The 27,910-nt window shown below is 33.5% G+C and overlaps 3 protein-coding genes across 4 annotated transcripts; 1 reads left to right on the forward strand and 2 right to left on the reverse strand.

Annotated features, from left to right (window-relative positions):
* Positions 1–5,733: 5,733 nt before the first annotated feature.
* On the reverse strand, positions 5,734–11,254 carry LOC105965041 (pectin acetylesterase 11). 2 transcript variants are annotated; one of them, XM_012989552.2, is made up of 13 exons: positions 11,193–11,252; positions 10,548–10,696; positions 9,921–10,003; positions 9,572–9,701; positions 8,638–8,717; positions 8,452–8,538; positions 8,163–8,287; positions 7,988–8,048; positions 7,713–7,766; positions 7,517–7,594; positions 7,295–7,388; positions 7,046–7,191; positions 5,734–6,059 (listed from the first exon to the last, which is right to left on the reverse strand). In XM_012989552.2, the coding sequence occupies exons 2-13, from the start codon at positions 10,693–10,695 to the stop codon at positions 5,931–5,933; spliced, it is 1,215 nt and encodes a 404-aa protein (XP_012845006.2). In that variant the 5' UTR covers position 10,696; positions 11,193–11,252; the 3' UTR covers positions 5,734–5,930. The 2 variants fall into 2 exon arrangements, with proteins under 2 accessions (XP_012845006.2, XP_088678517.1); XM_088822391.1 differs by lacking the exon at positions 9,921–10,003 and having other exon boundaries at positions 11,193–11,254.
* Positions 11,255–14,569: 3,315 nt separating this feature from the next.
* On the forward strand, positions 14,570–18,087 carry LOC148768832 (uncharacterized). Its single transcript, XM_088822392.1, has 2 exons — positions 14,570–15,572; positions 17,729–18,087. The coding sequence occupies exons 1-2, from the start codon at positions 15,235–15,237 to the stop codon at positions 17,946–17,948; spliced, it is 558 nt and encodes a 185-aa protein (XP_088678518.1). The 5' UTR covers positions 14,570–15,234; the 3' UTR covers positions 17,949–18,087.
* On the reverse strand, positions 15,754–16,526 carry LOC105963634 (chalcone synthase). The gene has a single exon (XM_012988049.2). It carries the CDS (start codon positions 16,380–16,382, stop codon positions 15,882–15,884), a length of 501 nt encoding a protein of 166 aa, XP_012843503.1. The 5' UTR covers positions 16,383–16,526; the 3' UTR covers positions 15,754–15,881.
* Positions 18,088–27,910: the final 9,823 nt, after the last annotated feature.

Here is a 27,910-nt window from a genome sequence, read left to right on the forward strand (position 1 = left end):
TTTAGACAAACAAGAAAGAATTGCACAAATATAATTTATTGAATTAAAATAATAAATATTGCGGGTTACAAACTCTAATTTAATCCTCTGATTCTTCTCTCAAGAACAATATTTGTTTGACTTTGAATTTCGGATTCGGGTCGTTGACTTGATCTTCTCCGGATTTGATTTGGATTTGAATAACGTCTTCCAAGGGTCTTGCGACTTGAATCTCGGATCAAACGTTGAACTTTGACGAGTTTTGACTTGAAGATCTTGGAGTTCTTGATGGATTTGGCCCTTCAATCTTCCTTCGATCTTGATTTGTTGAAGAACGCCCTCGATTTGATGAAGAACGCCTTGAATTTGTTGAAGAACGCCCTCGATTGAATTTGATGAAGAACGCCTTGAATTTGATGAAGAACGACTTGAATATTGTAGAGAGAATTTTCTCCTACGATTTTTCTTCTTCTTGAGTTCTGTTTTGAATTGTGTAGGGAGGGTCCCTATTTATAGTGGTAAAATAAGAGTCCTACTTAAAGTCTACTTGATGACGTGGCGTGATTTGATTGGCTCAATTTAAATTGATATTTATCTCTTATAACTTGGAAGAGAAGAAACAATCCTATTGGCCAATAATTAATTGATAATTATCTCCATGACTTATTTTGCAAGATAAATTATAATCTTGGGATTCAATTTAATATAATATAAATTATATTAAATTTACGTGTCTACAAATGCCCCCTCGAGACTTGTTCACGGACAATGCGTCTTGGAGTGAATGAGTCTCGATAATTACTTAACTTCAATTGCAGTTTGATCTAGCAAAGCACATACATCTTTTGAAATCATGACTGGACTTAGAGATATTCTAAGTTGCCTACGTACCCTATAGAGGGATCAAGTCATAACGTAGTTCAAAATATATCCTTTTGAGGGATGTCGTGCACAATTTATACTCATGTCGACAAGGAGAAACACTTGCAGTTTAAACTCGTGCTGAAAGAGTATTTGTCTTGGATTTGTAGATAGTTTATGCTCGTATCAAAGAGCCTTGACTTGATTTGAATATATAGATAGTTTATGCTCGTATCGAGGAGCCTTGACTTGATTTGGATATGTAGATAGTTTATACTCGTATCAAGGAGCCTTGACTTGATTTGGATATATAGATAGTTTATGCTCGTATCAAAGAGCCTTGACTTGATTTGAATATATAGATAGTTTATGCTCGTATCGAGGAGCCTTGACTTGATTTGGATATGTAGATAGTTTATGCTCGTATCAAGGAGCCTTGACTTGATTTGGATATATAGATAGTTTATGCTCGTATCAAGGAGCCTTGACTTGATTTGGATATATAGATAGTTTATGCTCATATCAAGGAACCTTGATTTTGACTTGGATAAATAGATAGTTTATGCTCGTATCAAGGAGTGTTTCACTTGATTAAGACATGTAGACCTTTTAAACTCGTGTCAAGGAGTGCTTCATTTAATTTGGACATGTAGACCTTTTAAACTCGTGTCAAGGAGTGCTTAAATGTATTTGGACATGTAGACCTTTTAAACTCGTGTCAAGGAGTGCTTCATTTAATTTGGACATGTTGCATAGGATGTTGCTTCTTCAAAAGACTTGCCCACATCCTCATGATCTTCTTGTTCTTCTTCGACATGTTCTTCATTGAGCTGGTACGGCTTTTGGAATGATGGTTCTTCGACTTCATTTGCAGTTATGCTCAATTCCATATCATGTGCTCGAGTGGCCAACTCTTCAAAACTTTTAGGTTGAATTCCTTGAAGGATATATCGGAGTCCCCATTGCATTCCTTGGATGCACAGTTCAATAGCTGATGTCTCGGGCAGTCGATCCTTGCAATTAAGACTCAAATTTCTCCAACGGTTGATGTAGTGGATGACAGGTTCCTTCTTCCATTGGCGGGAATTGGTGAGCTCAATCATGCTGACTGTTCTTCGAGTGCTGTAAAAGCGGTTGAGAAATTCTTCCTCCAAGTGCTTCCAACTATCAATGAAGTTTGCCCCCAAATCAATGTACCAATCAAACGCGTTGTCTTTGAGCGATCGGACGAATTGCTTGACGAGGTGATCTCCGTAAGTCCCGGCATCATTGCAAGTCTCGACGAAGTGTGCCACATGTTGCTTGGGGTTGCCTTTGCCGTCAAATTGTTGAAACTTTGGAGGTATATAGCCCATTGGCATCCTTAGATCATCAATCCTTTGCGTGTATGGCTTGACATAGGTTGATGGAGACTTCGAGCTTCCTTCCAACTTGTCTTTGATGGTTCCACTGATCAGCGTCATCACTTGATCTACATGAATCATCCCTTCTGGAGAAACTTGAAGTTCTTGAGCTGGAGCCTTATCGTTTTCAACTGGTTGTTGCTTTGTGGATGTCTCGACTTCGTCTTGAACCTCTATCTGATTCTCCACAGCTTGACTAGCATCGGCTTTGTCCATCTTGTTGATCAACTCGGCAATTTGAGAATCTCGTTGTTGAACATGCTTTGCGAGTCCCTCAATGGCCTTTGTCAAACTTGCAATTTGCTCCTCCATGGTTGTAGCGTTTGTTGTCATGACGGATGCCACCTCTGAGTAGTTTGATGTTGAACGAGGCGTGGGCTGTGAAATCTCTCGTTTTGAACCTTCCACGTCTGCGCTTGTGTTGACAAGAGGTGGTAAGCTTTTCTGAATGGTTTGAGGCGTCGAGTTAGTCTCAGAGGATGGTTGCAGCTTCTTAGCCATACTCCTTGTACCTAAGCCCACACTTGATGAATCTGAAGTAGCAATCTTCATTGTGAACGTAGAGCAGTCACTGCAACACTTTGAGGATCTTCGAGAGAGAGAAGAGATGAGAGGTAGAGATGTCCCACCGGGCGTGCCAAAATTTGTAACAACAAAATTCTTATCTGCGATTTAGACAAACAAGAAAGAATTGCACAAATATAATTTATTGAATTAAAATAATAAATATTGCGGGTTACAAACTCTAATTTAATCCTCTGATTCTTCTCTCAAGAACAATATTTGTTTGACTTTGAATTTCGGATTCGGGTCGTTCACTTGATCTTCTCCGGATTTGATTTGGATTTGAATAACGTCTTCCAAGGGTCTTGCGACTTGAATCTCGGATCAAACGTTGAACTTTGACGGGTTTTGACTTGAAGATCTTGGAGTTCTTGATGGATTTGGCCCTTCAATCTTCCTTCGATCTTGATTTGTTGAAGAACGCCCTCGATTTGATGAAGAACGCCTTGAATTTGTTGAAGAACGCCCTCGATTGAATTTGATGAAGAACGCCTTGAATTTGATGAAGAACGACTTGAATATTGTAGAGAGAATTTTCTCCTACGGTTTTTCTTCTTCTTGAGTTCTGTTTTGAATTGTGTAGGGAGGGTCCCTATTTATAGTGGGAAAATAAGAGTCCTACTTAAAGTCTACTTGATGACGTGGCGTGATTTGATTGGCTCAATTTAAATTGATATTTATCTCTTATAACTTGGAAGAGAAGAAACAATCCTATTGGCCAATAATTAATTGATAATTATCTCCATGACTTATTTTGCAAGATAAATTATAATCTTGAGATTCAATTTAATATAATATAAATTATATTAAATTTACGTGTCTACAATTCTTCCACATGTAATTGTGGTGATTTTTATATGCAGCAGCATTTAAGAAATTAGTTTTACTAAAATATTTATATTTCATAATTTTTGCCGAATCTTTTTAATTTTTAAGTCTATATCCAAGTTTGAGAATGAATGTTTTATTCAGAATGTGAAGATTCTTAAAACCTAGACCCTAAGCTTTTGGGTTGATAGTATTCCATTTCAGGGGGCTTTTCTTATTAGTATTTGATGAGTCATTTCACATGAATTTTTTCACAATACAATTATTTTTTTCATTAATAATCGCTGGTATTTTGAAAGAATTTATAGTATAATTAAGAATTACTTATTAATTATGACGTTTGACTAATTTTAGTCAACTTGAATTATACATTTCCTAGAGCTGTTTGTATTATACTAAGGTGGTGTTTGCAAAAGCTTTTACAGATTATGAACTTTTTTTGCTTATAATTTATTTCTAAGTGTTTGCAAAATGAATTTTTGGTTCTGGTTCTCCTAAAATAAGCAACTTTAAGTTATAATTTATTAAGCACACATGATCCTGCTTTTTTCTATTTAACTTGATTTTCTAGTAAATTTGCAAACACTCCCAACTATGACAAATAAGCACTTAAGCTTAACTTAAATCACAATCCATAACTCCTGCTTTTAAATAAGCTTTTGTAAACATTACCTAAGGTGGTGTTTGCAAAAGCTTATTTAAAAGTAGAAGTTAGTGATTGTGAATTAAGTTGTAATAAGTGCTTATTTTTTAAAGTTGGGGGTGTTTGCAAATTAACTGCAAAATCAACTAAAATTGAAAAAACAGGTACATTGATGCTTTTAAAATTATAGCTTGAAACAACTTATTTTAAGAAAAGCAAAATCAAAAGTGTGTTTTGCAATCACCTAACAACAAATTATGTGCAGAAAAAAGCTCATAATTTATTTCTAAGGACTTTTGCAAACACCACCTAATTCATAAACTCAGTTAACAAGTTAAACTTATTCTTCAGGTTTACGGTTTTTATAAAATTTAATGGACATCCTAAATAGCTCATCAAAGTGTAAATACGATATCTCAAACGCCATGAGTCATAGATGCCGACACTAGTAGAAAATTTGTTTTTTACAACGAAATTGTTTGCTACGGTAAAAAGTCGTGATAAAAGGTAAGTCTTATTACGGAACAATTTTGAAGTCGTAGTAAATACTAGGATTTACCGTAGCAAAAAAGTATTTGGTACGGCTATTTACCGTAGCAAAGTTTTTGTCACACCCGTATATGCTACGGGGCAAATTCGTAGCAAATGCATAGCAAAAGCTTTTTTACTAGTGCGAGTTGATTCAAATGCATGATACTTTTATTAACATGCTTATATATTTTTGGGTTAAATATAATTTACACCTCTAATGTATACCCTTTGTAAAACTTACTCCCCTAAAATATCATTTGTGCACTTACCCCCCTCAAGCTCAATTTAATTTGTATTTTAAATCCTAATATATTAAAATTTTCTTTTTCATTTAAGGAAATAACTTAAACAATAATTAAATTATACAAATAAAAATATCTATGAAAAATGCAATATTTAAAAATTTAAAAATATCACCTTTTAATTTGTTGGATACATATTTAATAAATAATATCTAATTATTATTGGAACAAGTAATCAAATATATTCATATCGATAAATTTTAAGAAATCAATACATAACTAATAGTAGTCTTAAGTATTCAGATATATTTTAGTTCATTAATTTCATAAATTACATTTTCATTCATTTTCATACAATATATACTACTTTTTATTTTTTCCCAATAGTTTATTTTTTTAGTTACTTCTCATTTTTTTATGATCCGATAATTATTAGATTGTTATGTTTATTAGTTTTTAAATTGTAAAATATAAAATAATTGATGTTGTTGGGATAAATGTTACAAATAATACTTTATGGGATAAGTGTTACATAGGCTATACTTCAAGGGTGCAAAGTGTATTTAACCCTATATTTTTATATATTACTTACTATTCAATGAATTATAAAGAATGTATAGTCCCAATTAATTATTTAATATTTAATTAAAAAAATTGGTCAAGGAACAACACTAAGAAGGGGTAGAAAAGTTTGTAGGTATTATTCAACAAATATGTCATCATTTTATATAGATGGACAAGGTCACATGACCAACATGTAGATAACCAAATATTTACTATTAAAATCACCAATTATAATTGTTATTATTTTTGGATTTTTTCAAAATTTAAGTAGATGATAAATAATAGTACAATTTGGATTAAAAGTCCAACGATATATTAGTATATGCTTGAGCAAGGTGCAGTGGCTTTGGAGCAGTCGAAGGACCGTGGCAGCTCATTCTCGTAATCTATTTCTTGGAAAGAGCTTCGATCAAAGAACCAATCGCCGACGGCCTGTGCTATTGTCTGAAAAGAAAATGACATTAAATAAATATACTTGAAAGAAAGAAAGAACTACAATCGAACGTTTAGCATTGTAGGTCACAAATTAAATTAGGGCTGAAAGTTGGATGGAATATAATGGATCGAGATTTATTTTTTCGAACATTTTCCAACTTTCGGAATTACAAAACGAATTCCAATTTCAATATTTTACGAATCTAGAAATTCATTTTAATTCCAAAACTTATGGAAATTTCAGGATTTCGGAATTTTCGGAAATCACACAAGTTAACATATTTATGAAGTTTTGGAAACTTTCATAAATTTCAAATATAAGAACACCCACTTTCATAAAATCATAAAACAGAAACTACTGATATGATAAATTATAATATTTTGCAAATTACCATAACGATTCGAAAATTGCCCTATGCACTTATTTTCAATACCACAAAAATTATAAAGCCTCAAAAATAATCTAGCGGTTTTTTTTTACTTGAGAAATAGCAAAGTAAAGACTTTCACACTCCAAAATAGGCCATAAGCTAAATAAAAAAAAATTAATCTTTAATTTATTTTACAATATATATTATTATTGGTGTATTCTCGGAAAAAAGTTCAGAGTTTAGGAATTAATTTTGAAATTGAATTCGGATTGGAAATTCCAAATATTTTGTATATAATTCCAATTCCAATTAAAAAATAAAAATCGGAAACTGAAATGAAAAGACTTGTTCCAAAATCGGTACTTTTTTTATCGGAACCGGCAGAAATTGGAAATTTCGTTTCAACTTTCACCCCTACTAGAACAAATCATTAAAAATCTCAAGAAGGCATAGGTCAATGCATGGATCTTATACTAGGAAAATGGGGTAGTAACTCCCCAAAGAAAATCAGTAATTGGGAGACCCCAAACAAAAAAAAGAAAAGAAAAGAAAATAATGAATTTCATGAATAAAATGTTATTAATTAATTTTAATACTACCAAAAAAAAAAAAAAAAAATCTTACTTTGTTACCCAATAGGGCTGAGCGAGTCCATGTTAAATCGTCGTACCAGTTACCATGACGATAGCAAGAGTGAACAAACATTCCTACCGATTTCGGTTTACAATCACCGAATTCTTGCAACGTCTTTCTCAGTGTTATGCCGTAATCTGAAATTAAATCATACACCAACAAGAACAAAATAAATTGACATATTTTTATCCATTTTTAATTTTTTTAAATAAATATTGAAAAATAAATAAAAATGTGTACCTTTCATGGTTTGCAATTGAGAAGGGGTGCAAACTTCTAAATTTGCAGTGCAATTTTCCCAAGTGGACTCATTTGAGAAATAGTGATGGATTAACTGAAACAAATTACATCCCAACCACAACTTAATTAAATGTTTTTTTTAAATAATTACTTACTAATTAATTGGGTTCTATTATATGGTTATTACGAATTTTTAAATAAATAATAATAAATTTGTACTACCTGATATGGATCAAAAGCTGATTCGATAAAAAAGATGGGCGTCTCGATATCTCTGACTATGTACTCCGGGAAAACACACTGCGGAATTTTGTGCGTAACGCAACGCAAGTTTGTTACGTACTAGTTATTTTTATTTTTATTTTTTCTATAAAAAATGAAATATAAATTAATTAAAGAAGAAAAATTTCGATCTGACCAAACTCGCGTTCATTCTTGACGTGCATGGTGAAGGCAAAGATTTAGTTACTCCCTGCATCAAATATATTAGGGCCAAAAAAGATTCAATCATAAAGAAAAACATCAACATAATAAAAATATTTAAGGTTTTTATTAGTTTATTTTTTATATTTTACTTAAAAAACGATTATACTGATAATTCGAACTCATAGCTAATACGAACGTAGATAACGGTCACTCTCGATCACGTGAAAATACAAATTAAAGAGAAAAAATGATCAAATTTATACATACATGATATGCAACCATTTTCGCAAAGTATTCGGCTCTTTGATCTGCTCCAGGCAGATCTTTTCTGTACAAATTTATGCACACATTCAGAAAATGTTAATAATTATATATAATTATTAAAAATGTGATTATTTCTTTAATTAAAAAATTTTTTTGAGTGAAATATAAAAAGCCTTACGCATGGAGGAAGACACCGGAATCACTAATGCATTTGACTCTCTTAGTATTAGGTAGAAGTGATCGGAAATCGTCGCAATGCAAGATGGCGCCCAGTCCGCCGGCTGAGCCACCGGTAAGTATGGCCTACGTCATCATTAATATTCCGACTTTGTTTCATAATCAATATACATAGATATGTGTTTTTTTTTATCCGGTAAAATATCCAATAATCACACATATATATATATATATATATATATATATATATATATATATATATATATATATATATATATATATATCCATACATTTTCGGCGTTTGCCATTCCTTTAGCTAAAAGATCTTCCATGACGAAATCGAAAATCCTTGCACCCCTACGAGTAACGTTGGTTGTCTAATAGGAAAATAACGAAATTGAAATCAAGGTGAAGAATAAAAATCGATAAAACAATTTATATATAAAAGAAATTATATTTAAGATGGAATTAATTACTGGATCAGCTGCTTCAACATCTCCCTTATACGACGAGCAATCACAATATCCAACATTGATTATGTTCCAGTTGTAAAATTCTGGAATGAATTTCGATGAGAAGTAAATTAACTTAAGCTACAATTATTATGCAAGATGAACAATACATTTGCTTAATTAAATGGTGATTTTCCCCTCTTTTCAATTGTTTTATATGTATTTATTAAATTAAATTAAAATTATATATATGTACAGTAGAACCTCGATAAATTATAATACTCGATAAATTAATAACCTCGCTAATTCATAATTTGTTCTTGTCCCGACTCGGTAAAAACGTACTAAATATTAGTTCGATAATTTAATATTTTGCTAAATTAATTAGGGATGGCCATGGGGCGGGTTTGGGGCGGGTTTTGCATTCCCCGCACCCGCCCCGTTAACAAACCCGTTCAACCCGCACCCGCCCCGCCCCGCAACGGGTTCAAATTTTCTCAACCCGCACCCGCCCCGTGGAAAACCCGCGGGTACCCGCCCCGCCAAAAAACCCGTAAAACTGAGAAAAAATAAAAAAAATAAAAAGAAATTGAATAACTTTAATGAAAACAATAATTCTAAATCAAGATATCAAATATATTATAATGATATTATAAAATTATTTTATATAAAATTATATATATATATATATATATATATATATATATATATATATGCGGGGCGGGTCTATGGGGCGGGTACGGGGCGGGTATATACAAACCCGCACCCGCCCCGAACCCGTTTTCGGGTGAAAAACTAGAACCCGTACCCGCCCCATTTATTTGCGAGGCGGGTATTACCCGGAGATTTCGGGGCGGGGCGGGGCGGGTACCCACGGGTCGGGTAAAAATTGCCATCCCTAAAATTAATAGAATTATGTCAGTATCTACTGCATTAATTTATAGAGGTTAAAATGTACCTGGATTCTTTGTTTGGTTTGCGCTTTTCATCCCCACGAAATGGGCGGTAGTGGTTTTATATTTGGAGCTGCCGGTATCATGGTTTGATCTATAGGCGCAACCTTCGGGTGTATTACACCAACCACCGCCCTAAAATTCAAAAAATTAAATCAATATAATTCATAATAAACTACGTGCATTATAAGATCGTTATCATAAAAAGAAATATTTTCCTTTTAGTTTATACGAAATTATATATTTATCGGTTCAGCATCTCAAGTGGTTGCTTCTTGTATGTTATTTAGAAAATCGTGTTCGGCCTATAATTCAGACTTTTTTTATGTGTCTATAATTGAAGAGCTGATGAACCTGAAGATCGATTAACCAATTATTGACTCCATCTCCAAATCCCTTCGAAAAATAGTAAGCTGGTGGACCCCCATCCAAACAAACTGCGGAAAATATGGGAATTCTTTAGGCTTTGATTGGATCATGGACTTAAAAAAAATGAAAATGAAAATGAAAATGAAAATGCAAAGGAAAATAAAAAGGCAAAGAATTTGACAATCTATTATAGTGCGTTTGGTTCCTAATTAAAATGGTGATGAAATTGATTTTGTAGAAAATCATTTCTTTTAGTTTTGTTTGATAGTTAGAGAAAAAATAAGGAAATGAAATTTATGACGTAGAACGAACAAAACTGTAAATATGAATACAATTTATGATGTGTTTGAGAGAGAGGAAGAGAGAAAAGATTGTGAGGAGAGAGAGAGACATGAGAGAGAAGAGGGAGAAAAATGATACAAAAGAGCGAGAGAAAAAAAAAACGACAGGAGAAAGATGTCTGAGAATTATATGAGATTCTTTTACTCATCATTTTTCTTGAACCAAACAGAATCTTAATATTGTTTTTAGTAGCAATAAAATTATGAATGTAAATATTTATTATCGTAGGATTAGCAAAATGATTAATCTAAAAGAAAAAATAAAACAAACCTGCTCCTCTCGCCACTGCATTGTCAAGAATTGTAATGGTGACATTGTCGATTTCAGTACTCGTTACACGAGCACTCATCGAAACAACTAAACAAATAAGTAGCTTCAACCAGTGATCAACCATGGTCTGAATGTTTTTATTATTCATTCTTCACATGAAAAGAAAGAGAATTTATAAGTATTTATTGTGAATTTAGTGAATAATACTATCCTTAAATGTAGTGTAAAGAGGAGAAGAATGATTGACAAGTAAAATAATATATATATATAATATATATATATATATATATGTATTAAGCATAATATGAAAGTGAAGTTTATGAATAGAATCCTTTAATGCGGTGTGAAAAGGAGAACATGCAAAAATCCTAAAATGATGAATGTAACTAAAATTGTGAATTGATAAAAAAAAACTAAAGATGTGTAAATGTCAAAGTTTCAAAAGATGAATATTATAGGCAATTCGAGTTAATGCTTGGTGTTTATATATATATATATATATATATATATATATATAAAACTCGAAAAACATAATTCAAATTCTTAGAAGATAAAGATAGATGCATATACAAAATATAAATTAACATTAAGATATATCAATGTTATGAGGTTCTTCTTTTTAATAAAAAGATCATGAAAACATACCCTTTGAACCACGTTTGATCACTTTTCAAAGGATTTAGTATATTATAGTTGTTTATATGCTTAAATATTTTGTCTTTGCTTTTGTTCATTATATAGTGATAATTCCTGTACCTGAAGCTATGTTAACGGTTCATTTTTCAGTGATGCACCATAATTTTCGAACTTATGATTAGTTGGTATTTGCAAAACCTTACAAAAAGGAGAAATTTGTCAAACCTCCTTATTTGACATTTACCATTAGGATTTAGGAGGGGTTCACTTTTGTTTCCCAATTTTGAGATAAATCTATAATTTAATATTAAATTATACCCTCCATCAAACTCTATATTTCAGAGTTCATTTTCTTGGATAATTATACTTTAGCCCTTTGTACCATGCCCTTCGCAAGGCTTATCCCCTCGTATTTAAAAAAAAATACATCTACTTACTCAACTTAATGGGTAACCTACTTGACCACTAATGATGTTAGTAAACTAATGTCCTGTTTGGTTGGCACGATTAGTCAAGATTAACTAAATAGTAAGGTTTAGTTTGATTTTTGGTAAGCCCTATTATTTTCTGGGTCGACTGGGCAAAATAATTTTATCATGACTTATATAGGCTAATTGGGAGATAACTAATTGGACCTTGAGAGGTCCAATAAAATTAGGAAAAATTAGCTAGATCCCCTTCATCCCCCAACTTATATAGGTGGGGTTCAAATCTATTAGATGATTATAGTTATAGGTCCCTTGACCAAAAAAATTAATATAAGTTAGACATAAATACCCCAAACAATGTATTTTGTTATAAAGTAGTTTTTTCTGGAAATAAGATAACAAATCCCTCATATTAAGTGACGTGATTGATTACTTATCGAAAAATAAGAGTGACACGATTGCAGAGAAAAGTTTTGAGGGTGGAGGGAGAAGAAGGCGAGTGGCGTATGAGAGGTTGAAGGTGGCGAAGATTGATACGGTAAGGCAATTCAGAAAATTCTCGTCCCGATCTTCAGTAGTGGTTCTACGGCAACAGACCCACCAGATTTGATGCACGTCTTCAAGGGCGTTTGGAATCCACCTTCCGTTCCCTCCCCCATAGTATCTCCGTCTTGGGCCCCACCATCCTCGCCGACTTTTACTGGTTGCACTCCATTGATTGGGTTCATTACGGCGGTGGCGAAGACCCTAGGGTTTGTGGCGGAGCTAAGGCTGGCGGCAAGGGATTTGGGGTGAGATGTTGTTTATTGTTGCATTTTGCAATCACCTGTGTTTTGGGGGTAAGTCTCTTTTTCCTTTTTGTTATTTGCAATTTGCAATTTCATGTTGCACATAAGTCTTTCATTCAAAAAGATTATGTTGTTTTGATGAGTCTGATTTTTTTTTTATTTTTTATTTTTTTTGTCTTTTGAGTGGTTTTCATTTTGCATTTTAATGTTTTGAAGATGAATAAAGCGTTATATGGCTTGAAGCAAGCACCGAGAACGTGGAATAGCCGTATTACAAATAATTCCAAGATAATGGTTTCCCTCGTTGCCTTTATTATTATGCTCTTTATGTTAAATCTTTTTCTAATTAATGGTTCTATTTTGCTCGTTTGTCGTTATGTTGATGACTTGATTTTCACGGGCAGCGATTCAAGCTTATTTGATGAATTCAAAAAGACTATGTCTCTTGAATTTGAGATGACAAATATTGGTTTCATTTCGTATTACTCGGGCTTAGAAGTAAAACAAATGGATGAAGGAATTTTCATTTCTCAAGAAAGGTACGCAAATGAGGTGTTAAACAAATTTCATATGCTTTGTTGTAGTCCTCTGAACACCCTGATGGAATGCATAATGGACAAAATTTGACGGTGGAGAGAAAGAAGATCCTACTATTTTCAAAATCCTCGTGGGAAGCTTGAGATATCTAACAAATACAAGGCCCGACATTCTCTTTGCGGTTGGAGTCGTAAGTCGATATATGAAATCTCCTATCTCAACGCACATGAAAGTTGCCAAAAGGATCTTTCGTTACTTGAAAGGTACTATTGGATTGGGAGTATTTTATTCTTCTTTTGTTGATTTCAAACTTTAAGGTTTTTGTGATAGTGATTATGTTGGATACATTGATGATAGAAAGAGCACCACTGGATATGTGTTTTTTAATTATGGGAGGTCGGCTATTTCTTGGAGTTCGAAAAAAAACCATTGTTACTCTCTCAACTTGTGAGTCTGAGTATGTGGTAGCAACATCTTGTACATGTCACCCAATTTGGCGTATGAGGCTGCTTGAAGAACTTCTTTTGCCACAGAAAGAAGCTACGAAGGTTTTCGTCGATAATAAGTCGGCACAAGCACTTGCCAGAAATCCGATGTTCCATGATCGAAGGAAGCATACTAATTTAATAAAATAGTAGCATCTAATAATAACCTAGCATACTTTAATCTTAATAGCACGTTTCAAGAAGTATGAATCTTAGCAATCGAACATGTTAATAGCCCATACAGCCATACTGTTTAGTTGGTAAAATTTCATAGCGGTAACCGAACGAGCCCTAAATATTATATTAATTTTTAAATTAATTTTACATAAAATAGTTTTATGTATGGTGCCTTTTGCCACTAGCCAAGTTGAAAATGAACTCTGCTAATTGGGAGTTATATTGAAACTTAGACAATTAGGCAAGGAAAAAACAAAAATATTCTTTCGCAAAATTTGAATATTTGGGAGTTTTTAATTGACGTGTAAGTTTTGTTTATTAATTGTGATTATTATAAATAATCTTAATGGAGATTTTAATTTATTCATTTAAGTATCTAAGATCAAATAAGTAATTTGCATAAAGTACGATGTGCATACGTTGTGTGTATGATATATTGTTATTGGATTATGTACAAATTTCTGGTGTCGTAAAGATCGTACTAGATCGTAAAAAAAATGATGAATAAAATTAAGTTTTAACTATTTTGTAGGCGTCAAATTAAATATTTTACGATCCGATAAGTACAGCCATCACGGACCCTATAGAACCCCAACAAACTAAATACAACGGTAGGTAAAAAGACAAGTATACCCCTAAGTAGTATAACATGAAATTATATTAATTTAAGAGGCTAAATTGAAATTTTGTTAAACTTTTAAAACTTAATTTGGGGGACTAAATTGCAATTTTCGAAAACCCATTCCCCTTTCTGCAATTTTGCCCAGCCGCAGCCCCAAATCCCCACTCTTCCTCTCAATTTCCACCATACTTATCACGCACCACCACACCCATCCATATTTGGCACACGTTCTTTCCTGTCCCGCTATTCCTTGGTCGAGAAGCACAGCAATAACACATTTTCATTTTACTCTAAGCTGAAGCTTCTTATTTATTGATCTTGCCCAGCGTTCCATCAATTGTTTGGGCTTCTCCCAATTGAGCAGCAGTGGGGGGACGATGAAGAATGAAGAAGGGGGAAGGAAAACGAGCTTGGGGACATTTTTGATATTTCACAGTCGAAAATTAAGAACAGGGGATATTTGACAATTAGAGATTTCACTGGTATTTGCAATTAACTCATAAGTTATGTGTGTTTTGACGTGGTTTCTACGTTATCTCATGAAATTTCAACCGTGTTACTTGTAAGTTGTATATCATTGATCGTCTTCTAATTGAAAAAATGAAAACAACCAATTAAATCTATAAAGAGTTGTTCGAAGAAATTAACATATATATATATATTTACAAGGTTTCATTGTCAAACTAGTACCTTTCTTCCAATAATTATATATTCTGACCATACTTTTGTTAGTGTCTAATCTTACATACAAATTCAAAGACTTACCGCGGGAATGACGACTACATGATCTCCCTGAATTAGTAATCACTCAACCTAATAAATTTGGTCAACCCGGCCGCTTTTGTATAAGTCTACTATAACAATGTTTTCCGATTAATTAATTTTCATTCAATTTAATTACATTTTTCTGTTTTCTTGGTGAAGAAAGAGAAATAGCTCTGTAATTTTCTTGAAACGTAAGGAAAATCAGTGTCCGGATATTAATTTATTCGAAAAAAAAGAAAAAAAAAAAAAATGGGATCCGAAATGCATGATCATCAAGTCAACAGAAATGCAGAATTAGAAGAAAACAAAGTTCAACCAGCTGAATATAAACCCGGTGATGCAGAGATGGTCGAAAAGGACGAAAAACAGGGGTCGTCTAATCACCATATTGCCATTAATATAAACTTATCAAGAAACGGTAATAGTGGAAGCTCGAAGGAAGAGAAAGTGTGCAGAATTTGCCATTTTGGAAGCGAAGCTTCGTCCGGTAGCTCAGAACTTTACCCAATTGGTTGTGATTGCAAAGGCGAATTAGGTCTCTCGCATCGCCGTTGTGCTGACGCCTGGTTCGAGCTTAAAGGAAACAGGTATATATATAAATTTCGGCCTTTGAATTATATCAATAGTGAAAATTGAAAATAAGAATTAGAGTACCTTTTGGGTAATTTTGATCCCTCTTTTATTTAACGTTTTGGCAACTATGTCAAATATATTTAAGGGATTATTAGCAAGACCCCCCTCATCTAGTAAATGTAGTAAAGAAAACCCCCCCTTCCAAAAATAATTTGAGATAACCCCCTTAGTTAGTATTCCACCAAATATTATTTTTATAATTCCAAATCTACCCTTAATTGTTAATATACTATTTTGAAACCCTAATTTCTCTTTTCCCAAATTCACCTGCCTTTCACCACCGCCTCTACCTCTCCCCCACCGTCCACCGCTACCGCCGCCGAGACGAGCTGGAACAGCGGCCGTTCAACTCCGACCACCGGGTCGGAGCCCACGATGACGGCGGCGGCCCCGTCGCCGAACAAAAGCCGCTCGATGAGGCTGTCGAGGGGGCTGCCGTTGGGTCCCCAGAACATGATGTTGGTGATTTCAGCGCAGACGACCAAATCCCTAGCGCCGGCGTTGTTCTCGGCGAGATCTTTAGCCATGCGGAGGACGGTTCCTCCGGCGAAGCAGCCCTGCTGGTACATCATGAAACCTTTGACGGAGGGGCGGAGGCCGAGGAGCTTGGGCATATCGACGCCGCTGGTGGTGCAGAAAACGAGGTGGGTGATCTTTGACTTGGGTTGACGCCATTTTTTTATGGCCTTCTGTGCAGCTTCTTTCCCTAACTTCGGGACCTCAACCACAACTATGTCCTGACACGCGTCTAGAGAAGGTGCCATGTACTGTAATTATTGCATTTATATTTTCAGTTGAGTTCATTGCACATATGGAAGTGGGGTGGTGATGGTGTGGTGTGGCGACGACATGGTGACGATGAAGAGCAGATCTAGGGTTTTTTGGTCGATTGTGGCGGAAGACGGCGTAGAAAAAAAAATTCGCGCAGGCAGGGCCCTTAATCGACTACGTGTGTTTAATCGACTATGTTCAATAGTCGATTAAGACTTAATCGACTATGTTCAATAGTCGATTAAGGTTAACCGACTCTAGTTGTTAATTTTTTTTTTTTTTCTGATTTTTTGTTTATTGATTCCAATGTATAAATCAATTACAATGTTTGTATATGTTTTTTTTTAAATATAGTTGATTTTTGCATTTTTTTTGTAATTGTGATTTGTTATTTTTAATAACTAAAATTTTAATCGACTATGCATTAATAAATCTGAGAGAGAAAAAAATTAAAAAACCCAAAAACATTTAAAAACAAAATTAGAAAAAAAAATTAAAAAATTAAAGATTTTCCTTAATCGACTATGAAGCATAGTCGATTTAAGACTAATCGACTATGCGTCATAGTCGATTAAAAAAACGGAAAAAAAAAAAAAAAAAAAAAAAAAAAAAGAAATCGCGGAGCGCTGAGGTGGCGGGGCGGGGGTAAAGCTGGAAAACATAATGGCTGCAAATGGGTATGGACTTTTCTCAAATGGACTAAAATATTTTGGGCCTCCCTCAATTAAAAAAAGTAGTGAGGGGGTTTTCTCAAAGAGCCCCTATATTTAATGTTCATCATGTTAGAGCACCTTTTTATTTTATTTTATTTTAGAGTACTTCATTTGATTGATGATACTTTTAGTTTGGGAAACTGTAGTTTTGGTCCTTTACATTGGTCTATTTAGAGATTTAATCATATAACTTGTTACATTCCAATTTTACACGCAATAATTTTGCAAATACAGTATTTATGGTCATATTTTGCATCAATTTTCAACTTTATGACGCAACAAATAAATTTGACAGATAGTACTTATATGAACACTTAAAAGTTATAAATTCGACATCGAATTTAAGTGTCTGAGTTTGTTAGCTACATCATAAAACAATGAGTAAAATTTACAGTTCGAATGAAATATGACCAAGACTGCTAATTTAGCACCAATACGCTGGTAGAAAACTACAATTTTCCCCTTTTAGTTTCTTTTATTTAAATAAATATATATGGCTGTGGCTAATATAAACTTAAAAAGGGATTCTTACAAAAAAAGGGAAATTAAAAATATAAATTCAATTATGTGTAGTAAAATTATAATTAATTAATTAATGTAGTAAGGTTGATGATGAATATATACAGATTGTGCGAAATATGCGGAAAGACGGCGGAGAACATGAGAAGAAACAATAATGAAGAGGAGGCATCAATATTGATGATGGAGTGGATCAATGACATGAGGTTGGACAGGTCACGTGACAGCTCACGCTCACGCACGTGCAAGAAGTCTTTGTGGAATATTATTCTTGTCTGCCTTATTCTAGCCTTTGTCCTTCCATGGTTCTTTCGTGACATGTTCTAGTTTATTAATATATGAGTTTTTGCCCCCTCCCCCCACCCCCGATTTTTATTTTTATTTTTATTTTTGTCCATACACTCATACAATGATGTATATTTATTTTTTCTCATTCATCTTTGTGATTACAAAATTTATTTTTATAAACATATATTATTTTAAATCAACGCTATAAGTATTTAGCTATTGTTGCATTTTTTTAACTATGAATACCTCAAAAAGAAGGAAGAGGGGAAAAAAGTATATTCGAGTGTGTTGCGTCCGAACCCCACAATTTTAACCCGTCCAACTTATAACTTTTCAAAAATAATCGTTATGCCTTCGATGTGCCCCGTTTCAACATCTTCTATAAAGTTTGCATCGAGCCCCGAAGATTTAGGAACCGGTGCAGGTATATGATATTCTATTGTGCAAAAATGGGCACCTTATACATTATTATATATCATGGCCTTCTTATGTAATGAAAGCAACCATTGGGTCAAGAAATTTGAATGTTGAGAATGAGTGCCCAACTTGACATGCAAATTTACATAAATTATATATTTATTATTATACTATCTATAAAAATATTAATGATATGAAAGGTTACTTTCATTTTATGTGTGTACAGAAATATCCTTTGAATAAGTAAGATTCCAAGGACAACTAGGTAAATTGATTAATAATAAGTAACTAGTAGTACTAATAATTTAATACATGCACAAATATGATTTTAAATAGGAAAAAGTTAAATAGGATAATTAATAGATATATGATTCATGAGTATATGGAAGTTTATTCTTTAGTCCCCATCTTCTCTCTCTTCCATTTCTTTTTTGTTCTTATAAGAGGCCTTTCATGTGAAATAACACAATTGATAATTATAATAAAATAATTAATTTTTCATAAGTTGGTGGTGTTGGAATTATTTCAATAATTATGTGGGCTCACATATGTAACGTAAATGTGTATGGCTATCTAAAAGAAAGTCCAAATTAATTGTGATCTAATAAAGATTAATGGGTTGGACTTATGGGTATTATACTATGATTATGGGCCTAATGTGTAGAGACAATTAGGGCTTAATTGTGATTTATTGATGGGGCTGAATCACAATTATAATATAACTGGACTCTACAGTTATATATAGGGTCGTGGTCCCCAAAGAAACGCAACCATTCCGTCTCTTCTAAAATCCATCGTTAGAGAGATAATTAAGGAACTGCGGATTCTTTGGAAGACCTGTCCCAAATCCAGTGGAGATTCGAAGATTCGATTCCGTTATGTAAGGTACGCTTCCGTGTTTATGTTTCTGTATAATTGTCGTTGATTCAAACATGTTGGTTCTTGGGAATTCGTATGTATGTACGATAAAATTTTCTAACAAGTGGTATCAGAGCCACCATGTTTTGAATCATCGATAATTTTATGTGTTAAAGTTCTCGTCAAGTTGTTACCATGAGAAATCTATGTTTTCATGGATTTAATTTTCAAAGTTTCGGCCAGATATTTATGTGATATACAGTATGTTCTGAAATTAGTTTTTTAATTTCGAATTGCCAATTTGTAATTGAATTTCTTATGTGAATGTTATGAAATCTGCTTTATCGCATTAGTTTTGTTTTGAAATTAGGGTTTCATTAAAATCTGAATTCTGAAGTTTAATTCAATTACGTGGATTTATTCAATTGTTCCGCTTATGACTAGTTGTGAATATGACAGATATTAGTTTTGTTGTTTACGATTTCTTTGGTCCAACCTTTATGGTTGAAAATTCGGATTAGTTTATCTGTCTAATCTATTTGGATTAAAGGTAAGGTTTAAGGTGCACATCTGAGAATTCCAAATCTGAAATTTGGGGCGGCGGCCATCAGGTCGAGCCTGCTGCACCGTTTTTTTTTCACTACCGCCAATTTCATCGGCCGTCGTCGACCACCAACCACCAACCCCTTCGCTTCTTTTCCGGCATCCATTAGGTGAAATGATTGCGTGTGCTCATATTATTACTGATGTCGAGTGGCGTGATTCGCCTAAAGGGAAGCCGGAGCGCCGACGGTGGATTCCGACGGCGTTGATAATTGTGGGTTGCGTGTTTCCGGCGGTGGTATGTGGTATTGATGGTGGCGGTGGAGTTGGCTGTATGACGGCGGTTGATTTGCTAGAGAGGCAAAATTAGGTTGATAAAGTTCTAGCAAATTGCAACTTACTCCAATCATTTTTCTGAAATTACAAATTGACCCCATATTTGGGTAATTCCTGATTTTGGGCTGGGGTCAATTTATAATAAATGAAAATCTGATTTTGGGCCCAAAGCTTTTGATAAGTGCATTTCAGTCCCCACTTTTAAAGTTTCTCCCAAAACAGTCATATATTTTTCAAAAAAATATATTATATATCTCAAATTTAGTATTTCTGATCTTTGGTCCCTTTTCACTCAAATGCTTTTCTTTCAAAATTTCAATTCAGTCGTTTAAGTTGAAAGATTTTCTGGTTTTGGGGCAAAGGCAATTTTTAAGGAATAAAAAGTTAATTTAAAGTTTTAGGGGCCGTTTAAAACATTTCAATTATTTTGAGGGACCAAACTAATATGTGAATTCTTTTAAATTCATTTCAGGGTTTGTTTGGTCAATAAAGTGAAATTCATTTTCGATTTTCTAAGGCTAATTTGGGGACTTTTCAGATGATAAAGTTTATGCCGTTTAGACTTAAATTTTTTGATTACTGGGTCAAAATTAAGGATACAAATGAATTTTTAATTCAATAACGTTTTGATCCATTATCATTAATCGTTACCGAGTCAAAATATGGATTGTGGTTATTATTAACCAAATAAGGATTGATTTTTTCGATATTTGACTCAAGGCTTTTATTTAAGTCTAATTAAGTTTATTAATTTAGTTCCAATCCATATAAGGTTAGATTTCTTGGTTAAAATTTTATTTTGGCCACTATCTAAATAAGATTGAATTGTGAGCCCCACATTATCTTTAGCTCAAATTCAAAATAAAGATGGATTCGATGTTTTCAATTCATACTCATTTATTATGAATAACCATATTACTGAGTTTGATTCGAAAACAATACAGTGAGGCAACTTTAGTGTTGGATACAGCCTGTTAGCGCTCAGGTGATGTCATTAGAACCTTAGCGTTCAACAACGACTTTAAATTTTTGAATAATTTTTTGGGTACATCTAATGACTTGTTATTAAGTTTGTCTGACATTTAAAAGAACTAATTGAAGCATGAAGCCACCCTCGTGACCTCTCTGCGTAGGTTAGCTTATTGAGAATGTCAAGATGATTGTGTGTATGTGAATTCATGCGAATATTAACTATACCCCTCGGTATGTTGATATTTGGCCGAACCACATATGCATATGTGGTAATAAATATGTGATGGTTGTTGGGCTCCATGTGAATGATAGTTGCATCCCTCGATGGACTTATTATTTGACAGGATTTACTATCAATGTTTGATTACTACAACAAGAGTGCCACTTACAGTTAATATTATTTTCCCCTCGGCTTGATATTAATGTTGTGCTAGGCATCTTGAGATGTATTCCATAATTATTTAAAGTTTTCAAAGTCAAACTTTGGATCATAATGTGAGCATATTGATTTTATTTACGTTCTCTATTTCATTTTTTTTATCTGCTTATACATTATCTGCCTATAACACGTTTGTGCTTAATTGCACAAATATTTTTATCATTATTATTTATTATGGTGCATAGATCTTAATTTTATTTTATTTTGGGTAGAACAATAGAAGAACCTAGAGTATATCATCGTTCTAATACTAAAATTTAAGATCATTAGGTGCATCTATTTTAAATAATTTTCGGGGGCATAAGGTTTAATTAGGGCTACGTACTAGAAGGTTCCTTAAAGATAGTACGGATACGTTTTAGTTTAAAACGATAAAGCTAGAACAAATTAGATTTTAACATCTATTGTTTAAATAAGGTATAAAGAAAAGGAACATAACTAAGCACATTAAGTAATAGTCTAATCTCATTTTCAGTTATAGCACTTCAGTTAGTGTGGTTTCGCTGACTTAAAAGTGGATATGGTTTAATTTATTTTTTCTCCGTGAACGGTCAATATAAGGTTTGTTGTAAAACATAAAGAATAAAACTTTGACCGTACACACGAAAAATAAATAATTAAGGGAGAAAAGACTAAGTGCTAATTTGACTAGTGTACGTCTTAAGATAAATATTTATAATTGCAGTTTACATCTCAGGTACGTTGAATAACGTAATTATGCTTGTTTCTCGCTTTAATATGTTCTAAAATATATTTTGACTTTGTACCTTGACACATTTAGTGAATAGATCCTGGGTTACACTATTCACGTAAGTGTGTATATAAGGGTTATTTACATAAGCAATATTCAATTGATGTTGAAAGATACATCTATAAAGGTTATGTAAGATATTTGGGATTGAGACTATGAGGACTCCTAGGTTTTCTTTTGAATTATGAAATAGGCCTTTGGTACCGTCATTAGATGGATTTAAATTTTCTCTTGTACAAATTCGGTTAGCTTGTTCATTTGGAAATATTAAGCTCGGTCTATTTTATAATTCAAAATTTAACCTATAATTTAAGTAAAAGTCTCTTACAGTAAAATCTTGCATAAGCAATTTAAATGGTACAAAATTCAAGAATAGAACATTCAATGACATTCAAAGAAGTATGATAAGTCATTCTTCTTCACTAAGGTATATTTAGGAGAAACATTAAGTGCTGCAATATATTATTTTTAAAAGGGGAAATTTAAAATCTTTTAAGGATGTTGAGTTTGAGGGGAGAAATTTAGATTAAAGACATTGTCTTTAAAGATGAATCAATTTGATTCGTAATACTGCTTTTGACAATATGCATGTTTTTTATACTTGTCATTGTTTGAAAAGTAGATTTGGAGTTTTGATAAGACAATGTTGAACAATTCCCCAAATCAAGTTTTGGTAATTGTCACTACAGAGAGAAAACTCAACAACCTTAAGAGAATAAGCCATTAAAGATGAGTTGGAATTTAGAATGACAATACATTAGGATCTTATCGAATTGCCATAAGGTGTGAATTTATTTGGTTACAAATAATTAAGACCAAATGTAATTCAAATGGGCAATATTGAAAGATATATGGTACGTTTAGTCATTTTAAAGATTTCACTCATATCGACTCTATTAAGAAATTTATGGACAAAATGAATATGTTTCTCAAATGGTAACATTTATGGAACAATAAAGTGCAACCATACAATCTTAATATTTAAAGATTTGAAGGATATTGATTGTGAACTAAAGTAGTCCATTAATGAAATTAAAATTCCCGTTAATGATGTTATAATCCTAAGTTAATTATCTCATATGCACTTTGAGATAAATAACGTTAATGATTGTATATACCCAAGGATCAGTGGGAGATAATCTCACAACAAAGGAGACTTGTTTAGTCTCAATTCGCCCGATAAATATTTGAAGTAAAAGAATGTACGCATTCGGTTAAGGTGTGCATAAAGTTAGGCAGATATTTGAATAACCCTATAAAGTGGATCATTTAGCAAAGCAGCCAAATGGGTTATACAGTAACTATAGGGAATGTAAGTTATATACATATGCTCATTTATCAAAATCATATATTTTGGGAGATCGTGTGGTTTATTCATGATTTTGATTTTTATGATGTGTATAAAGTATAGATCCATTTTGGTTAATGTAGACCTAAGTGATTGAGCTATTTCGACATGAGTGTTAAGCAAACAGTTTAAGCTCTTTTCACGATGGTTAAGAATTTATGGTAAATTTTTTTGGCATCTTATTTTTAAATATAGCTATAAACATTTGTCATTAGGCTGCACATGTTGATTTGTATTAAAGTTATACGGTGACAATATTTAACAGCTATACTTTCGAACAACAACAAGAGCTTGTGAAAGTTTTTGTTATTAAAGGTACAAAGTGAACAGTACATAGAGCATATTAAGATAAACTCCACAATTGCGGATCCGCTTACTAAAGGATTAACGCATAAGGTATTCATGAGCATTGCTCATATAGGCGTTATATCATTTAAGGATATTATGGTTCAGTGGGAGTTTGTACGTGTGTGTATATATAAACACATTTTGGTAGCTCTATGATATGTTTGGACACAAAGTTGTGTATTAAGTTTTCTGCTGAAATAAAGTATTTGGTTGCGCTTTGTACAATTATGTTAAGGTTTGGTCTCAATAAAGTTTAAAATAGGACCAGTTGGAAATAGGCATGTTAAGATCACATTACATGTAATTTCCATGCTACACACCATAATTTGATCTATGTCGTTTGGCTATATTGGTATACGTGATTACTGTTGGGTTTAGACACGATCAATGTGACGAAAGCCTCTTTAGTCCTATATTAGTATGGTCAATGGACGAGATTGTAAGGAATACCTTTTATATGATAGCAATTTTGAGCTCATAAGGTGTACACATTTATAAGGTATATAGCATATGTGGCCCAAGTGGGAGATTGTTGGAATTATTTCAATAATTATGTGGGCTCACATATGTAACGTAAATGTGTATGGCTATCTAAAAGAAAGTCCAAATTAATTGTGATCTAATAAAGATTAATGGGTTGGACTTATGGGTATTATACTATGATTATGGGCCTAATGTGTAGAGACAATTAGGGCTTAATTGTGATTTATTGATGGGGCTGAATCACAATTATAATATAACTGGACTCTACAGTTATATATAGGGTCGTGGTCCCCAAAGAAACGCAACCATTCCGTCTCTTCTAAAATCCATCGTTAGAGAGATAATTAAGGAACTGCGGATTCTTTGGAAGACCTGTCCCAAATCCAGTGGAGATTCGAAGATTCGATTCCGTTATGTAAGGTACGCTTCCGTGTTTATGTTTCTGTATAATTGTCGTTGATTCAAACATGTTGGTTCTTGGGAATTCGTATGTATGTACGATAAAATTTTCTAACAGGTGGCTCTTAAACAACATGGTCAGATGCACCATACGATTGAAAATCAAAACACAACTATTTCAGTCCATCCACTCATAAAGCACCAAAATAAAGCAAGATTATCAATTTGCAAGAAATGCCTTTCATATATCAAGAAGGATTTGATGTTGATTAACTCATTGCCAGAATCACAAGTAATGGTTTATGGTGAGTTACCCAAATCAACCTACTCTGTAACCTTGCAGGCCATTTTCATGAATCTAATTATTTTCTTGAAGAATATGTACGATTTAGATTAATTCTAAATCAGGTTCTCTTCTGTTGCCCGAGATACGCCTTACTTTGATCTAATCGTTAGAGGTAAAACACGTACCAAAGACAAAACTTATAGCATATTTCTTTGCAAATTATGATTTATTGTGCTTCCCTCTCTAATAATTTGTACGTCATCGATGATGCATTCTCCATTTGATTTAATTCATAGATAACTCGTGTTTTTGCATTTGAGTTGATGTTTATGTTATTTCACTGCTTGTTTACTACATCGTCATTCGAAACAACTTTTTAATTGTTGCATTTTTTTACTAGGTACAACAATAATTTAATTGAAATCACAATTTTGATTGTGCACCTAACTTTACATGTAAAAACTTAACACATAACAAAATTTAGTATCAAGTCTAATCTTTTGGGTTCCACTAAAGGAACTCTACAAACGGTAAGGCCTTTCTTATCTAATTTGGTTTCATAAAAAAGTACTGCATGTGCTGCAAGGTGGAATACAAACATCTAGCTAATATATTTGTATGTGAAACTACAGTTTATGTCCCTAAACTTTACCAGTAAAATAATTTATATCCTCAAATTTTTCTTATCCACAAAATATGTCATCAAACTTGCCAGTTTTTCACAATTTATGTTTTGTCGTCAACTCTGTCAGTCAACTTGGACGGAAATATCACGTGCAACGCATGTGATGTTGATCAGGCTATTAAATACCGATCTGGCTGACACCCAAAGATGATGTGTTCGAAAAAATGACGTGGAGTGGCATGTGGTGCTCGAACTTTGCAAAATTATGGTAGGCGATTTGTTGTTGCGGAATATAACCACAATTCGATGCTTCGTACGAGGAATTAGGGGGTGGGGTTTCTGCATTCGGTTCCAGGAAATAGCGGGAATGAGAAATTGAGGATTTTAATGGCAAATTGTGAATTTTAATATTGAAATACAGGGAGAGAAACACATGTCACCCAACGTCAATTTTTCGGCCATATCATCTCGGGGTGTCAGCCAGATCGGCATTTAATGGCCATATCGACATCACGTGCGCCACACGTGATATTTCCATCTAAGTTGACTGACGGAATTGACGGCATAACATATATTGTTAAAAAAGTGGCAAGTTTAAGAACGTTTTTCGTGAATGAAATTTTTTGAGGACATAAATCGTTTTAGTCGGAATGTTTCGAGACATAAACTGTAAAATTTTCCCATATTTGTACCTAGCTATTCATCAGCTGGCTTAGTTAAGGACATGAATGATTAGTATTACAGGAATTAACAATATTTTAAATTACTAATTAATTTATACATTAGGATAGTTATATTTCATTAGTTTATTCTGAGCTTTATATACATGAATGTTAGTTCTATTGGTTGTTCCTGTTGAGTGTAGATATTACACTTAATACGTTTACTATACGTGGATCTTTTGTTTAGATTTAATTATATTTGTGCTTTAATTGATTGATTTTGTGTTTTATAGGTGAAAAAAGAGAATTAGGTGTCCATGAAGGAAAAAAGATCAAAAAGAAAGGAAAAAGTTGCAAATAAGGAAACAAATCAAACTCGAAGAAGGAATCTCGCCACAACTTTGACAATGTCCACCATTTCGAGCATATCTCTCTCATACAAACTCCGAATTTGGTGATTTTGGCGGCATTGGAAAGCTCATTTCAAGGGCTACAATTCTCATTTAGGGCTCTTTGACATAACCCCCCATTAAATTTTTTAATAGGGATAGGCCCAAAATATTTTAGACCATTTGAGAAAAGCCCAATTCCAATTTCAGCTATTATGCTTTCCAGCTTTACCCCCGCCCGCCACCTCATCACTAGGTCACGCGCTCCGTGTTTTTTTTTTTTTTTTTTCCGTTTTTTTAATCGACTATGAAGCATAGTCGATTAGTCTTAAATCGACTGTGCTTCATAGTCGATTAAAAAATTCTTTAGTTTTTAACTTTTTTTTTGTTTCTAATTTTGTTTTTAATTTTTTTATTTTTTTTTATTTTTTTTTCTCTATCAGATTTATTAATGGATAGTTGATTAAAAATTTAACTATTAAAAATAACAAATCACAATTACAAAAAAAAATACAAAATCAATTATATTTAAAAAAAATACAAACATGGTAATTGATTTATACATTGGAATCAATAAACAAAAAATCAAAAAAAAAAAAAATAACAACTAGAGTCGGTTAACCTTAATCGACTACTGAACATAGTCGATTAAGCCTTAATCGACTATTGAACATAGTCGATTAAACCACGTAGTCGATTAACTGCCCTGCCTGCGCGAATGTTTTTTTCTGCGCCGTCTTCCTCCACAATCCACCAAAAAACGCCGCCATAACCATCAGTCCATCACTACCACACACACATACGCCACCGCCAGCAGACCCATCGCAAACTTCCACCCAAAACCGCCACCGCCAGCAGACCCATCGCAATCCTCCACCCAAAACCGCCGCCACCAACAGACCCATCGCAATCCTCCACTCAAAACCGCCGCCACAACCATCATTACCATCACCATCCACGCACACATACGCCGCCGGTAGCAGACCCATCGCAATCCTCCACCCAAAATCGGCGTCGGTAGCAAATCTGTTGCTCAAAGACGAGCCTTGTGGAGTGTAGAAATTTGTATCGTGGCTCTCGTCGTCGGAGGACGACATCGGCGGCGGCGAGTTTATGATCGGCGGCGGCGGGGGAGGCTGCTTCGT

Source organism: Erythranthe guttata, chromosome 8, assembly GCF_056151865.1.
Source record: "Erythranthe guttata isolate IM_541 chromosome 8, IM_541, whole genome shotgun sequence".
In the NCBI taxonomy this organism is placed as follows: domain Eukaryota; kingdom Viridiplantae; phylum Streptophyta; class Magnoliopsida; order Lamiales; family Phrymaceae; genus Erythranthe; species Erythranthe guttata.